The 17,407-nt window shown below is 41.4% G+C and overlaps 1 protein-coding gene across 1 annotated transcript; it reads right to left on the reverse strand.

The window, feature by feature from the left end:
* Positions 1-212: 212 nt before the first annotated feature.
* Positions 213-2,899, reverse strand: LOC120910690 (protein ANTAGONIST OF LIKE HETEROCHROMATIN PROTEIN 1-like). The gene is made up of 2 exons (XM_040322442.1): positions 2,540-2,899; positions 213-1,094 (listed from the first exon to the last, which is right to left on the reverse strand). Exons 1-2 carry the CDS (start codon positions 2,833-2,835, stop codon positions 698-700), a joined length of 693 nt encoding a protein of 230 aa, XP_040178376.1. The 5' UTR covers positions 2,836-2,899; the 3' UTR covers positions 213-697.
* Between the last annotated feature and the right edge of the window lie 14,508 nt (positions 2,900-17,407).

Here is a 17,407-nt window from a genome sequence, read left to right on the forward strand (position 1 = left end):
ACTATTTCATATTTGTGTCTGTCTTTCTTGGTTTAAAATATACACAAATTCAAATATATCATTTAAATAATTTATTTTATTCAGGGCTGTAGATTTTCTGCCATGTTGCTGGTCAGCCAGATGTAATCTGAAAAAAAAAAAGATTATTAATATATGTATTTACTTTTTAATTTCACATCAGTCAATAATTAGTTTAAAATAATGTACATACCTATAGGTTGTCCTGCCATGGAACTTTGCCTTGTGGGGTTAAAAAGTACTCCGCATACTGGTCTCTTATATTTAAAACCTCTCTGGTTGATCTTGCAGAAACCTGGTCCAAACTGGGCAGCTGGGAGTCTATTTCATTTTGTTCTGGGTTATTAAAGGCTTCAAATTTGGACACAAAATTGTGCAAAACAACACATGCTTTTACAACTTTGTCTATGTTTTCTGGAGCCAGTTGGATACTTGTGGTGAGAACGCGCCATTTAGCAGTCATTATCCCAAATGCACACTCCACAAAACGTCGTGCCCTGGTCAGCCTGTAATTGAAGATTTTCCTGGTTCGGTTGAGTCTTTTAGAGCCATAGGGTTTAAGGAGATTTTGGCACATCAGGAAGGCTTCATCTCCCACTAACACATAGGGCAGCAGCGGACCCTCTGTTCCAGGTAGTTCTCGAGGATCAGGTATATTGAATCTGCCCTGGTATATCACTTAACCCATACTGGACTCTTTGAAGACCTTTGAGTCATTTGTGCGCCCATATGCCCCAATGTCAACTGCCACAAACTGATACTGTGCATCAGCTATTGCCATTAATATGACAGAGAAGTATTTTTTGTAATTATAGAAACTGGATCCACTGTGGGCAGGCTTCTTGATCCGAATATGTTTGCCATCCACTGCTCCGATGCAATTTGGGAAGTTTGCCACATCCTTGAACTTTTCTGCTATTGACAACCACTGGTCACAGGTGGGATGTGGTAAATAAAGTGGTTGCAGCTTCTCCCATAATATCTGACATGTCTCCCGTACAATGCAGCAAATAGTCGACTTGCCAAGACGAAACTGGTAATGCAGGGAGCTAAAACTTTCCCCAGTGGCAAGGTACCTGTGTAGACAAAATGGGTACATATATTTTAACATTATGTTTCCATTCCAAAACACTCAATATACATAACTTCACTTTTATAAGGATAGCCATAGTGAGTGCTGGAGTTGCCCATAACAACTACAACATAGATTGCTTGTTCTTAAACACCTTTTTTTGGCAAGCTGTGGGGTTGCTATGGGCAATTACACCACTATACTTAAGGCTCAAACTCCATGCTTGAAAATTACACTTCTGATTATATTGCGGCCACTAAAGTAATGAAAAATCCAGTATTGTGTAAAAATCAAAGTTCCATCTGATGGGAAATACGGATACAGGAGACTGCACCCTGACCATAACTGGTGCCAGGAAAGAAGATGAGGATGATACACCTGTATAAAAAAACCTCTTCTTTTAACCTCCCTGGCGGTATGATTATTTCAGAAAAAAGGTACTGAAAGCGGTACCATTATTTGCAAGGAAATTTGGCGTTTTATACTGTAGGCCTGTAATTCTTAGGAATAACTCACTTAAATCTGTCCAAACAAGAGTCTAGTAGGCATCCTGGGTATGTTTTTAAAAAACAAAATTATAAATTATAATATAATAAATAATTATAAATAATTCTAACAAGTAATAATATAATTATAATAAAAATTATTCAATAATGTAATCAACTCAAAATCACTGAAATTTGCTCAGTTGCAGAATTGTCGCTGTCATTACTTTTATTTTTTTATGACGAATTTCCCCACAAATCGCTATCGCACAATTCTGCAAGTGATTATAATTTATTATCGCTGTTTTCTAGCTGCTCTAAAACCATTTTTGACATAAAGGGACACTTTTGGTTGCTATGGACAATCTACAGTTTGCAGTCAGAAAGAACAGTTTTTATTATATAAAAGTACATGTAGGACACTGGGGAGACCACTAGGGACAAGGGGGGTGTGTATTTTTTACATACAGTACTGTAATCTATAAGATTACAGTATACTGTATGTAAGGTGTTTGTTTACCTTTTTGAATTTGGCGCCGTTCTCCGCCCCCGTGCGTCGTAACGTCGCAGGGAACGGAGATCGGCGGCACACAGAGGCACTGTGTGAATCGAGCGAGGTCCCGCTCGCTCACACAGCGCGGTGGCATCGCTGGATCCAGGGACAAGGTAAGTAAAACTCCCTGTACATCCAGCGAGGCGAGCCCGAGTCAGACTCTGGGTTACCGATCGTAGCTGAAAAATGTAACCCCGAGTCAGACTCGGGAATACCGCCAGGGGGGTTAAAGACAGCCATTGAATGGCAATACATGCTAGGATTTTTACAACAGCTGGAGGCACCCTGTTTGGGAAACACTGAAATAGGGTATTTGTGATGGTGGAATAATCCGCTCAAGTGCAAATGCCTGAAATTTAGGAATAAAACATGGGCATGGCTTTACTTCAAAGCAACAGTTTTCTATCTTACCTTAGGGTTACAGCTAGTCTTTCCCTTGCAGACAAACATGATCGAAATCTCGTATCCAGACGACGGATGGCAGGTCCAACTAGCTGCAGAAGTTTATCAAAAGTTTCCACAGACATTCGGAAATAGTCTAGAAACTTCTGCGGATAACTGCAAAGCTGGGAATACAGGCTGTGATAGACCCCATGCTTCGCACGAACAAAGTTCACTGGATGTACCCAATAACGTCGCTTATGCAGTCTCCTTTGCCTCTTCCTCCATTGCAGCATCCTCAATCGCAAAAGTAATGAGGTAATCATGCTATAAAACACAGAAATGCTTGATCACTGAATCAGAAGCTCGTCTCTCTTTCTCCACACTCGAAACCACACCCCTTTTGTTCATTGAAACAAGCTTTATTGTACAAAAAAAAAAAAAAAATTCAAATAGCCAAAACTTTATGGCCACTGTCAGACATTATTTAAAATCAGGATCCGATTTTTTAGCCGATTTTACGATTACATACGATTTTGTCTGATACGATTCCATCCGATTTAACGGTCCGTTTATCGGATGTTAAAATCGTGATGTGAACCTAGCCTAAGAAAAAGTGCCACTTTTTAATGTAGGATCCAATTTAACCACTTGCTGACTGCTATATAGCAGTTTTACTGCTACAGGGTGGCAGCTGTGCACCAGATCACACACACACACATATATATATATATATATATATATATATATATATATATATATACATACATACATGATCTGAAACTTCTGCCTGCAGGTGGTGCGCACGTGTGCGCCGCTTCTGAAGCCAATCTGCTGGTGCTGGGTACTGGAAGTCCGCCAGCCCCCACCAATCGTTGGACAGAGACACAGAACAGAGCTCTGCCTATGTACACAAGGCAGAGTTTGGTTCTGACAGGGGGGAGAAATGGATTCTGTGTTTCTGCAAAGAGACTCAAATCCATCCCTTTCCCTAGTAAAAGCAGCACATACAGTACACAAAAACACTGGCTAGGCACACAGTTAATCCTTTGATTGCCCTAGATGTTTAACCTCTTTCCAGCCAGTGTCATTAGTACAGAGACAGTGCATATTTATAGGACTTTTTTTTTAATATTCTACAATGCAATTACGTTCTATAACATCTTTAATATCAAAGATGTTTATATTAACTGATTGAAGAATAAAAACACTATATACTGTATTTTAGAACATTTGGTATTTATACTTAAGCTGACAACTGCGCGGTGGTTCGTTTTTTTTTTTTAAACAAAAGACCAATTTTGACAAAAAATTATAATTTTATTTGTTGCTATATAACATCCATTTTTATTTTTTTTACGTTTTTTTATAAACTCAGTGCCAGGCTCACATCTGGTGCCCGCCCACCTCATTGGATTACAGGTGAGGGGGAGGAGGGATGACACCTGTCAGCCTGCTAGATAAGGTGGAGAGGACGGGCGGCCTTACCGTTACTTTTCTTCAGCTCGTGTACGGCGGCAGTTTGTCAGTCCCGTCCTGGTCCCGCTGTTAGAATTTGAAGCTGCATGCATTACGCATGCACGCTTTACGCAACGGCGCTACCCAGGACAGTACCACCTGACCTGAGACAAGAAGCGGAGGAGAGGAGGAGGAGGGAGGAAGGGAGGGGACTGACACACAAGGGGACCAGTGTGTGTCAGACACTTCGGGCGCGAAGCGCCCCCCCTCTGCAAGCAATTACTCTGCTGCCATCTAGTGGCGGTAGATGTAATTGCTGTAACGACGCCCAAGTAATAGGAACGACGTTACCATGAGGGGAAGAGTAATCAGTTAGATTACTCATTACCCTTAAAAGTAATTGCGTTAAGTAACGGTGTTTACTTTAACGCAGTTACTGACAACACTGCTAATCACTGAATTAGTGTCGCTGGTTCCTGCAAAGTGTCAAAAGTGCCCGTTAGTGTCTCTGATTGTCCGTTGCAATATCGCAGACCTAGTATAAAAAAATAACATACATCCAAATTCCAGTATATTTTCCATAGTTTGTAGATACTATAACGTTTCCGTAAACCGATCAATATACGCTTATTAGGATTTTTTTTTACCAAAAACGTGTAGCAGAATACATATTGGCCTAAATTTATGAAGAAATTCGATTTTTTATATTTTTTTTATTAGGTTTGTTTTATAACAGAAAGTAAAAAATATTTTTATTTTTCAAAAATTTTTTTTTGTTTTTAGCCCAAAAAAATTCAAAATTACAGTGGTGATCAAATACCACCAAAATAAAGCTCTGTTCATGGGGAAAAAATTACAAACTTTATTTGGGTACAGTGTTGCATGACTGCGCAATTGTCAGTTACATTGCCGCAGTGCTGTATCGCAAAAAAAGTGGCCTGGTCATGAACGGGGGTAAATGTGGTTAAATTGGTAAATGGAATGGGATTAATGATTGCTTTATTTTTCATACATTTTAACTTTTCATTGTAACACTCTCAGGATAATAATTAAATTTTTTTATTTTTTTTTTCAATTCCTAGGGGGTAACGTAAAGCTTAGAGTGGCAGAGGAATGGAGATTTCTAGGAACAGTGGAGTCACCAGCACCCAAGGCACTCTTCAATCATGTAACTCCCACCTGTGGAGCTGATGAAAAAAGAAAATAGATCACTAAACTTCAGCTTTATTCCCTCTTGTACTAAAAATCTGTCTCCAAGGCCATTGATAGGAATCCAACTTCCCTTCATTACTAGGCTAGTACTTTGGATAGTAGCACCAACATTTTTTTTGAGGCGCCCTCTTAGTGCTGCAAGGCATATTGAAATGCCGTATTTTTCGGACCATGGGGAAAATGTCTCTGTGTCTTATGGTCTGAATATACATCAGGCACCATCCCTGCCGCCGCTGTCATCGCCCCTGCCACTGCCCCTGCCACTGCCGGTTAAAATACCGCCCTGACCGCACAAAAGCCCCCCCCCCCGACCTGTACTTCCGAATCCTGGTTCCCGATCCTCCAGCACAGATAAAATATCCCAATCAGTGCACACTCACGGCCGGGGTCTGGAACCCGGGACGTGTCTTGAGAGAAGGGGAAATCATGCCCACTGCCCCACTATGCAGCGCGACATGCCGCCCAGACTGAGGTAGGACACTATTGTAAGGGGAGAGTGGGGAGGAGTGTATGGCAGCCAAGGATTGAGTGGATGGAAGGCTGTGCAGTCTCCTAATGCTGTTTGGAGGACAGGTGACAGCCCGCTCTGCTGGGACTTGTAGTGCCTCTGTGGGGGGGCTGAAATATGGCAACCTGCTCTGCTGGGACTTGTAGTGCCTCTGTGGGGGGGCTGAAATATGGCAACCTGCGCTGCTAGGACTTGTAGTGCCTCTGTGGGGGGCTGAAATATGGCAACCTGCTCTACTGGGACTTGTAGTGCCTCTGTGGGGGGGCTGAAATATGGCAACCTGCTCTGCTGGGACTTGTAGTGCCTGTTGTGGAAATTTCAAGATGTATTTAATATGTATTGTCCTAATGGCACCCAGTCTTAGTACTTCCGCAACCCGCTCTAAATAGAGCTGACTGGGGCAGTCTGAAACTGGTTGACATACACTTCCTGATTTGGAGAAGGGTGTTTGTGGAGTGGGGTATCGGCCGGCGAAAGGGCCCCTGTGTCATGCACAGATATTCGCCTGTGCGATGCGTCCACTCTGCAGGCACACTATCGTTTTAGCGGATGTGTGCTTTTGTTGTCTCTGTGTCTGATCAACATAAATGTGGTGGCGTGAGCATACAGCTGTTATATAGGCTCCCCTCATCAGGAACTGTGTTCATTGGTTATAGTATTATTACTGTATCGTATTGTGTTGTAATTGTATTGTATTGTGGTGTTGTTGTAGTATTTTGTTATTGTTATATTACTGTATTGAATCCCTGTTGGAAGGGTTTATCTGTGTTGTCAAATCCATATATGGGCATCTGCTGGGTGGAGCTCACACCCTGTGAGCTCACTTCCTATGGAGTAGGTCACATGTTGTGACATCACTTCTTGCTGGGTTTTTAATAAAACTGCCTGTGAGGGCGTCGGCAGACCAGTGATGACTGGGAGCTAGAATGAGAACAATTGGTGAGGTCTCTTGACTTGAATGGATGGGCAGGGAATGTATAGTGAGTGAACTTATTTAGCTTAAATATAGCTTATTTCACTAAGATGAAACAGGGCAAAATGGCGGTGTGCTCTGCATACAGCCAATTTTGCCACAACATGCCTCTGGGGGGGACTGAAATATGCCCACCTGCTCTGCTGGGACTTGCAGTGCCTCTGTAGGAGACTGAAATATGCCAACCTACTCTGCTGGGACTTGTAGTGCCACAGGTCAGGCCGCAATAATGGCACAGGTCGGGCTGTATTATTGGCAATGGTTAGGTTTCTTTGGCACAGGTCAGGCTGCATTTCATGGGCACTGGTAAATGTTTTAGTACACCATTTGGTTCAGAATATTTTTTTTTCCTATTTTCCTCCTCTAAAACCTAGGTGCGTCTTATGGTCAGGTGCGTCTTATAGAGAGAAAAATGCACTCCTCCAAGAAGCAGCTAGCATCATCTTGTGTGCAAGTGGCAGGGAAGGCTACGCGTCCAGGGTTCCTGCCAAGATTGTGCTTCTGCATTGTCACCCTTGGTGGGGACTAAGGGCCAGATCCACAGCCCCGCAGCGCAACGTAACTTAACAGATTTAAGTTACACTGCCGCAAATTTCCTAAGTTAGGTATCGATCCACAACACACTTACCTGGAAATTTGCGGCGGTGTAACTCAAATCCGTCCGGGGCAAGGCGTTCGAATCTAATGGGGCGAGTCCCATTTAAATTAGGCGCGCTCCCGTGCCGGACGTACTGCGCATGCTTGTGACGCAAATTTCCCGACGTGCTTTGCGCGACGTGACGTAATTTTTTGATCGGCGCGTAGCGTATTTCCGTATTCCCGTACGGCTTACGCAATCGACGTAAAATTTAAAAATTTGACGCGGGAAGGACGGCCATACTTTACACAGCAGTACATGTGCTGCTTTACAAAAGTGTAACTAAGCGACGGGAAACTAACGTAGCGGCGACGTAGCGAACGCGAAAAAGCTTTGAGGATCGACGTAACTCCTCATTAGCATACCCGACGCGTAATTTCGACGATGAATGCCCCCAGCGGCGGTCGCGGTACTGCATCTTAAGATCCGGCAGTGTAAAACTATTACACCTGCCGGATCTTCTGTCTATCTCTTGGAAACTGATTCTGTGGATCAGTTCCAAAGATAGAAACAGGGATACGCAGGCGGAACAGCAGATCCGTCTGCGTATCTCTTTTGAGGATCTGGCCCTAAAGGTAGATTTACTAAAAGCAGATAGACTGTTCACTTTTTAAGGGAATTTTAACTTAACCTAGTAAATGATAGGAAGCACTGCTGACTTCTATTATCCAATCATGTCCGAACAAAAATACTGTTTAAAAAAAAATAATTACTTGCACATGATTGGGTAATCTTTACAATGTGTACTTTAACTGAGACCTGTTTGATTGCTTTTGGCAACTCCCAAAGAAGAGGTGAAAGCATATTTCTGTGTCCCAGAACATGGGATGCAGGCTTCTCTTAATACCAATTTAGTGGTATAGTAAATATAAAGAAGAACGGATTACTGCTACTTCCTACCAGTCAGAATAAATTATAAATGAGCGTGGAGGAGCAGAGGGGAAAGCTGCTGATTGACAGTCAGCAGCTCCCCGCTCTGGGACCTGTCAGAGCCGAGCCATCTTGGATGATCGATTGCTCGGTTCTCAGTGCAGAGGTGGCGGGGGACAGATGCAGCATAGGACTGATGCTGCATCCACCTAGGTAAGTATAAGTGGGCAAAAAAAAAACCCTTACTTCTCTTTTAAGGTATCTTGGCTGTCATTTAACAACTTGAAGTTTCAGCTCCCTCCATTAATTTTCTAATAGGATTAAGGTCTGGGGACTGGCTAGGCCACTCCATGGCCTTAATATGCTACTTCTTGAGCTACTTCTTTATTGCCTTGGCTATGTGTTTTGGGTCATTGTCATGCTTGAAGACCCATCCACAACCCATCTTCAGTGTTCTGGCTGAGGGAAAAAGGTTCTCATCCAAGATTTTACAATACATGGCCCCATCCATTGGCCTCTCAATGCGGCAAAGTCTGTTCCTTTAGCAGAGAAACAGCCCCAAAGTATAATGTTTCCACCCCCGTGCTTGACTGTAGGGATGGTGTTCTTAGGGTCATAGTCAGCATTTTTCTTCCTCCAAACACGGTAATGTTGTACAGCTGATGCTGGAGCACATGCATGTAGAAATCATATGGTTTTAAGAGGCATGATGAGATCAATAGCATTAGATATGAAAAAGTGAAAACATAATTTTATTTACCAAATTACAATTGTTTAAGATACACAGTGCTTTAGCAGACTAAATGTCATCAAGTTGGGGTTTACCCCCAACTTTAAATACCTTTGTATAAAAAAAATACACGTTAACTAGTCTAATCTGGATCAAAACTCAATATGCAGACTGATTTGCTCTTCCCTATCAATTTTTGACACAGCCGCATCGGAAGGACACAGCAAAAAGGGTTTGTGAATAGAAAGAAAGAAAGATAAGTCTGTGTGACAGAAGATAGAAAACAGCATTACTATCTATCATATCTTTTTTTGGAATTTGCCAAGTGCAACAAAATCAAATGACTTGGAACTAAATTGGCTACAAAACTGTCTTCAAGTAGATATTACTTTGTCAAAGAAAAAAGTAGGCTTTTGATAGGGGATTGCTGACAAAGTTCATTCTTTGAACAGATGAGTCATGATGAAAATTGTGCGTAGGAGTTTGGCAGTTTTAATACAATTTCAGTGCACACGTTACTGGAACTAATTTCGATATGGCACCTTAAATACCAGCAAAAGTGCAATATCAAAGTGCTAAAATGAGTGATAATCTAAAAGAGATACAGCCAACAGGTTCCATTCACGTAAATGTTGGTCATTCAAAGAAAAGTACTTTTCATCCGCTACTGTGATAATGGGACTAATTCTAAAAAGTTGAGAAAAGAAAAATATGTGTTGGCCATAGCAGCCTCTCAAATTTATAACTCAGGTAAGAGCTTCATGAAAATGTTATGACTGCTGTTGGCAAAATAGATATTTTTTTTGCCTCCAATTTTTATATTTAAGCCTGGTTTATCAGATTATTTACATTTTGCATTTAGATCCAGATCCTGTACTTAGAAAAAGAAAAATGCAAACATGTGCTTTTTTAATTTTTGAAAAAATACAGCATGAACAAGAGAAGCACAAATCTTAAATGAAACTATAAATAAATTCTTTAATATAAAAGTGGATAATCTCAATACTCACATTTTAAAAAGAGTAAGACAATGGGGGCACACACTGCTTTTTACTTCCTTTATTGTTGTTTAAAACCTAGGCTAAAAACGATTTACTAGATTGTTTTTAGCCTTGGTTTGAACCAATAGCTCATAAGGTCCATTCACACATACAGTATGTGTCATGATAACATACCATACATGCACTACAGTACAACTATTTTAAACTGCCCTCTCCGCTCCTTCTAAGACCGCCAAGCTACCTTGTCTCCTACTTCCATGCTTGTCTGCAGGACCTTTCCCGAGCTTCACCCATCTTCTGGAAATCTCAATGTTGGATAACTGTACAGATCAGGGAGAAACATACAGGCATACATAATATGCACATGTGCATGTAAATGCTGATGCAAAAAAGCATTGACATTTACCTAAGTTTGGCAGCGTATACAGCCATTCACTTCTATGGCCAGCTGTGGCTTCCTGGCTGCAGAAAACCTTTTACCATCTGTGTGCATGAGCCTCTAGACCTTTATAAATAGGACATCGACTTGGAGCTCCTTAAAAGGGGGGCACAATTAGGAACCCATCGGCTTGAGACTGCGGCCATCCCACATTGTGCTTGGCTAAGAAAAAAATCTTATATATAATATACAGTTTAAGTAGATAAGGGTTACTGTCACTTTAAGAACTGGGAATGCAGATTCCAGGATCCAATGGGAATCATTGGAATTCTCTGGAATCCAGGATAAGCTATTTAAGGGCTGCTGCTGTGGGGCTTATTCCTTTTCCCCAGGACCAGACTAGCAGCACAAGAGCTCCCTCCATCCCTCCCCAGTCGCAGGCAGTATTTATGTGGTCGGGTTACCCTGGATATCTAGAGGGGATGTGTTTTGTATATGGTACAATGTTGAGGCCTTGCTGCTCTGGTTCTGATAACTGGGCAGTATAATAATGTTTGTTTTCATTAAAATAATGCAGAAAGTTATTATTTACAATAAAGTTGTAGTATCGAAATATGTAAATCAATAAAGGTGCTGCAGCCCAAATTTTTGCCAAAATGTAATCTTGTTTTTTTATTTAGTTGGTGGTATCTGGGGAAAAGGTTTATTTGACGTGAGTGTGGCCTTCAGTCTCATTGCCACCTAATGGGCAAAGAGGGATGACATCAGATGTGGAACAAGTGCAGCAGAAGATTGTGTAGTGGTGGTATTTGAGCAACGGTGAGCTATCAGATCTGGTAGGTCTGCCATATTGCGCAAGAATGATGTTTATAATTGAACACCATATGGCGAGTGCTCCTGTGGTTCCACCAGCCTCAAGTTATCTTTTTGGGCAGAATGTGACCTTGCAATTGTCTGGAAAACGTGAATGCATACAAATGTAAATATAAATATGACAAATACAAATGTACAACCAAAGTGAATACACTTACCTCACAGGTGGGTAATCATTTAACCAGGCCGTTGCACACATTTACCCTGAGTTATTTCAGAATCCTACTAATTAGATACCTTCATATGTCACTTTGACTGAAAACTTTAAATTCCCAAAATGAAAAAGTATGCACATGCTTCGAAGTGTGCTGGAGACTAAAATAAAATTAAAACAGAAAGGGTTGAATGTTTTTCACCCAATGGTAGGTTAACAGAAAATGTTGCTGTTTATATAATGCAAGATTTTAAATATTTGATCAAAGCTACATTTAACTGCCTATGTGGAAATCAAAGTTGTTTAGTAAATCTGCTTGTTTTTTTATTGCTATAGTCTAATTATATGTGACAGGTTATAATGTGATAACTGAGCAAAGATTGTGTTTGCATAGTTATGTGAAATTGTGCTTTCTGCGTTGCCTCCCCAGTGTCTACTGTAATCAGCATGTTTACTTACAGTTTTCTTACCGAAATTAGATTTTATCAGTGTGCATAATAGTTATGTGTTTTATGACAGTATCTCATTTGTATGGGGACTATAAGGCACTCCAAATATGAACCTTTCTTTCTATGCATTCTACAGACTTATCATTTGCTTATTATGGCACCCAGAGTTGTAAGTGGCTATGTAGGTCTGGAACCCACTTGTGGGACAAAGCACAGACACACAAGTGGCACAATTCCCAAAGCTTTACACAATAGGTCTTTATTTCAGCCATCTGATGCTAATTTTCAAATCTCATGGAGCTGAAAATAACTGACTTTTTTAAATGAAGATTCTTATTTTGAAGCTTTCGCTTTGTGAGTTCAGCTTAAGTTATTCTATCTTATCAACAACCTTGCTTAATGGCTGCCATTATATTGTTAAGACATAAGAAAACACAGACAATAAATGATGAGAAGACAGTAAGTAAAAAGATATTAAAATGTCTCACAGTAAATAAAGCAGCAAGAATTAGTTAGAATACAAGAAAGGGGGAAATGTATAACCAATACACCGGACTTTAAATGAGGTGCATAAGGGCAGATGCACACCCATTCCTAATCTGGATAAGAAATATACCCCACTTTTGCACATCACATTTGTTTGCCATTATTCCCTGTGATCTGCGTGCTTGGGTTGCCCCTTTGTATATCTTCGGGGAGCTGCGATGCACACCAGGCACTACCCCCCATCCCTCCGGCGTCCATTCTGTGGGTGTGGGGGATTGGACGGGCAGATAGCCTCCTACGTATTAAAGCCACGCCCTTGCCGCACATGTGATGTCCTCATTGGGCGCCGCTCAGTTGTTGTGGCTTTTTCATCTTGGCTGATGTTTGTGGCGGGGGGCATTTTGGCGCCAGCATTGGCGGCAGACGCCTCTCGTTCCCCATCATGCCAGCGTGATGTTGGTGGGGATCTGTTGGTATATTAGCGGGCCCATCCGAGCATCCCCATTTAAAACACCTAGGCAATCAGGTCACACTGCTTGGTCACACTGCACCCTACCCTTGGATCTGCTATCACAAGGTAACCTTGAGATATGGTTGCACACCCACCCTGTTTTCCACTTTCTCGTTTCTATTCCAATTTATTTAGGTTCTCACTGTCATCATCTTGCATGTCTTCAATGCATGTTCCACTCTTTACTTCCCCATACCATATTCACTATATTCTATTATGTCTAATCACCCTACTCTCTGGGTTTTTTTATACCCCCATTGGATATTGGTTTGCCTACACCTCTATTAGCAGTGTCACCTGATTGACCACATATAATTATTTTTCTACTTAGTTCACAGACCTTGTTGTAGCCAATTATTGGCACAATTTTTACTATATCCCAATGACCCTTACTGTTTGTTGAGGAAGCTCATGTGTGTGGCCCGATGTTCCTGCAGATCCCAACACCTCAGCTCCCGAGAGATGCACATATGGCGACCCTCCCACACCAGTACCGTTCAAGTTGAACCTCTAATGGGATGTAAGTCATTTGAATTAGAATATACATTTTCCTATAATATATATATATATATATATATATATATATATATATATATATATATATATATATATATATATATATTTTCTAACATGTTTTTCCATCTGGACCATTACAGATACCTTTTTTACCTTTATATATTTATTTATTTTTTCTTCATAGATTATGCAGCATCTGCTCCTGATGAGTCGGATTTATCGACAAAACGCCTCATGATTTACAGGATGCTGCCTTCACCCCATATATGGCACTATCGTATTTAATTTACATCTGCCATGGGTACCCTACTATACCTACCTATATTGCGTATGTGGTTTCTGACATGGTATATACTGTCCTATATGGTCCTATTTTATATGCATTTACCGGTATATTTCATCTTGCTAATTTGCTGTGTTCTGCATATACATGATTTTATCCTCCATGTAACTACTTGTTGTTATGGGTCTTCATTGCCCATGTTAATAAACGTGTCAATTACTTTTCCTCTAACTTAACTATACCCAAACTAACCTCAATAGAAAGTGAATCCCTGGACACTCCTATAACTCTGGCGGAGCTGGAAGAAGCAGTGGGACAAATTCAAAATAACTAAGCACCAGGGACAAATTTACTTCCTGTGGGAGATATATAAATGATATGGTCAGATACTGATCCCCGAACCTCTCGAAGTACTGAACAAATCATATATCTCACAGGAACTCCCTAAATCAGTGATGGAAACAATAATAATTGTAATTTTAAAACCGGATAACTCCCTCCTTACATCTGATGTCAAGATATTAGCTAAATGTTTTCGCAAACAGGTTATCCAGACACATTGACATCTTGATCCATAGGGACCAAACAGGTTTAATTGCCAATAGATCAGCAGCAACAAATATTCGCAGGCTCTTTGTGAATCTGCAAGTGCCAATGGATAACGGGGGAGCTGGTGCCATCTTGTCATTAGATGTCCAGAAGGCATTTGACATGGTAGAATGGGAGTATTTATGGATAGGGCCTGGCTTTATAACCTGGCTAAAATTATTATATAAAGATCCAAGGGGCGCGACTGAGGATCAACGACACAATGTCGCCAGCTTTCCCGTTAGCCCGGGGAACTAGACAGGGTTGCTCTCTGACCCCGCTGCTGTTTGCATTGGCAGTGGAACCATTGGCCGCTGCAGTCAGACAGTCCCCGGGGATAGAGGGATTCCGATGTGCAGCAAGAGAGGACAAAATAGTCTTATATGCAAACGACACACTAATCTTCTTGAGCGACCCCACAAAATCTCTAGAGGAACTCATGATATTTGTCTCTGCATTTTGCACATGAGATATGTGGGGCAACTGTTTTGGAATGATGATATAAAATCATTTGTGCAAATCTGAGGAATACGGAATTCCAAGACAGAGGTTCTTTCAGTATTTCCAGCTCAGACATGCCCTGCAAGTCCAGGCCCGTACATCTGTATTCAAGCTTAAAGCGGGAGTTCACCCATTTATTTAATTGTTCCTCTTTTCCCCTTAGATTCCTGCTCGTTTGGTCTAGGGGAATCGGCTATTTGTTTTAAAATATGATCCGTACTTACCCATTTTCGAGATGCATCTTCTTCCGTCGCTTCCGGGTATGGGTCTTCGGGAGCGGGCGTTCCTTCTTGATTGACAGTCTTCCGAGAGGCTTCCGACGGTCGCATCCATCGCGTCACTCGTAGCCGAAAGAAGCCGAACGTCGGTGCGGCTCTATACTGCGCCTGCGCACCGACGTTCGGCTTCTTTCGGAAAATCGTGACGCGATGGATGCGACCGTCGGAAGCCTCTCGGAAGACTGTCAATCAAGAAGGAACGCCCATTCCCGCAGCCCATACCCGGAAGCGACGGAGAGGATGCATCTCGTAAACGGTAAGTACGGATCATATTTTAAAACAACTAGCCGATTCCCCTAGGAAAAACGAGCATTAATCTAAGGGGAAAATGTGCTCTCAAAGGGTGAACCTCCGCTTTAACAGCTCTAAAATAATAGTATTGTTGAAGAAAGGAGAACATAAGAAGGGACTTATCTCCAAATTATATGAGATACTGTAGAGTAAATTTAAGGATTCGGTAGCTGTGCCGGCTAGGGCGCAGTGGGAACGAGACCTGGGAGCACTGACTGATGTTCAGTGGTCGGAGGTCTTATCCGCGATTCCGAAGATGTCACTGTCCTCCTACCCAAAAATGAACACAACTTTTTATTACACATAGATCGTAATACACCCTGAAAAAACGATTTAAGTGGAAAAGCAGGGAATCTCCTTTATGTCCCCGTTGTAGAGGCTCTCCAGGCCAATCTGGTGCACATGTTATGGAGATGCCCCAAATTCCATCGATACTGGCAGGACATGATTAAAAATATAAATACTGCGCTAGGTAGAGAAATGCCATTAGACCCAAAACTATGCTTGTTAAATATATTGGAGGAATCAAATATATCAAAAAATATTCACACTGAAATGACGAGAGGCCTGTTTCAGGCACGGAAATTGATTGCCCAGAAATGGATATCTATTTACCCTCCTACGATTGAAGAATGGAGAACACAAATTAAAGAAACCATAATAAAAGAGACATTTATTTATATACATAGAAGGAGTTGAGACAAATGATGCTATCTGGAAAGGGTGGGTAGAGGCCTGGGATCATGAAATTTAAGATATGCCAATAGGGGAGATGGTTAATACTGTGAGAGGATGGAGGGGGAGTGCTTTTGGGGAGGGAAGAGCTATAGTAAGGGAAGGGAATCCCCCTTTTTTTTTGTTGTTGTAATTTTCTATTTTTGGAGGGTGAAGTGTAATTAGAAGACAGTGTATCTGGACAAAATGTATGTGTAAAAGTATAATGCCCTGTACACACGATCAGTCAATCCGATGAGAACGGTCTGATGGATTTTTCCATCAGTTAACCGATGAAGCTGAATGATGGTCAGTCGTGCCTACACACCATCAGTTAAAAAAACGATCGTGTCAGAACGCGGTGACGTATGCTTCCAAGCATACTATCAATGCTTCCAAGCATGCGTCGACTTGATTCTAAGCATTCGTGGATTTTTAACTGATGGACGTGCCTACAAACAATCGTATCCATCGGTTAATTTTAAAACAAGTTTCAAATTTTTTACCGATGGATAAATAACCAATGGGGCCCACACACGATCGGTTTGGTCTGATGAAAACTACGATACGTTACGCCCATTTAAAGTTACGCCTATCTACGTGGATCTGGCCCTATATTGTCAAAAGCATTTGCACGCACATAAACTTTAATGACATCACAGTCTTAGTTCAAAGGGTTAAAAAATTAGTTGGCCCACCCTGTGCAGCTATATTTTAGCTTCAACTCTTCTGGGAAGGCTGTCCAGAAGGTTTTGGAGTCTGTCTATGGGAATGTTTGACCATTCTTCCAGAACACATTAGTGAGGTCAGGCACTGATGTGGGCAAGAAAATGGAAAATTGAATACCTACCTTTCTGTAATTTTCCTTTCCTGGTGCCTACCCATGGCAGCATACCAATGGTCATGGCTCCGCCCCCGATTGACCCACAGGACCACATAACTCTCTCAATAAAAAGAGCTCCCCCCCTCGGTTAGGCATTCTTAGTTACTATAAAAAGGGAAAAAAGTGCGCTTACTAATGCAAACAAATCGTGAACAAGCTGCTGACTCAAAAATGTTATACTAACATAAAATCTGATACAAAAAAATGGAGTAGCGCTGAAAAAAATGAAATGAAGGCCTTCAAAGGACAGAAGGCTGTATAAACACAATGTCTATCAAGGTGGTGTGATATACAAAAGTGAGGAAAATCATTAATGAAAGTCCATGTGAAGAACAAATTCGGAGCGTGACACCCCAATGTGATTCAGGTTACGTGGAGTCTGATTCCAATAAAAAGATACGACTTGCTGACCCTTACCACAAAGAAAGATCCTAACGGACCAAGTCAAGCTGGATTCACTGGGTATGCTGGAGAGGATCCTCTCTATAAGTACAATCCCTCCAGGGGTCACCAATCGATCAGTGAAACGACCAAATAAAAAGGAAAAAAAAAAAAACTCTTATAGTGTAAATCCGTGTATGATGATCATAAACATGTATCCCC

Source organism: Rana temporaria, chromosome 8 (genome assembly GCF_905171775.1).
Source record: "Rana temporaria chromosome 8, aRanTem1.1, whole genome shotgun sequence".
In the NCBI taxonomy this organism is placed as follows: domain Eukaryota; kingdom Metazoa; phylum Chordata; class Amphibia; order Anura; family Ranidae; genus Rana; species Rana temporaria.

What these genes read in the sequence shown, in the direction of transcription:
- LOC120910690 (XM_040322442.1), bottom strand. Translation starts at nt 2,835, where the DNA reads ATGATTACCTCATTACTTTTGCGATTGAGGATGCTGCAATGGAGGAAG. An exon ending in AGACTAGCTGTAACCCTAAG is followed by an intron (nt 1,095 to 2,539) that starts GTAAGATAGAAA and finishes TTGTCTACACAG; the next exon opens with GTACCTTGCCACTGGGGAAA.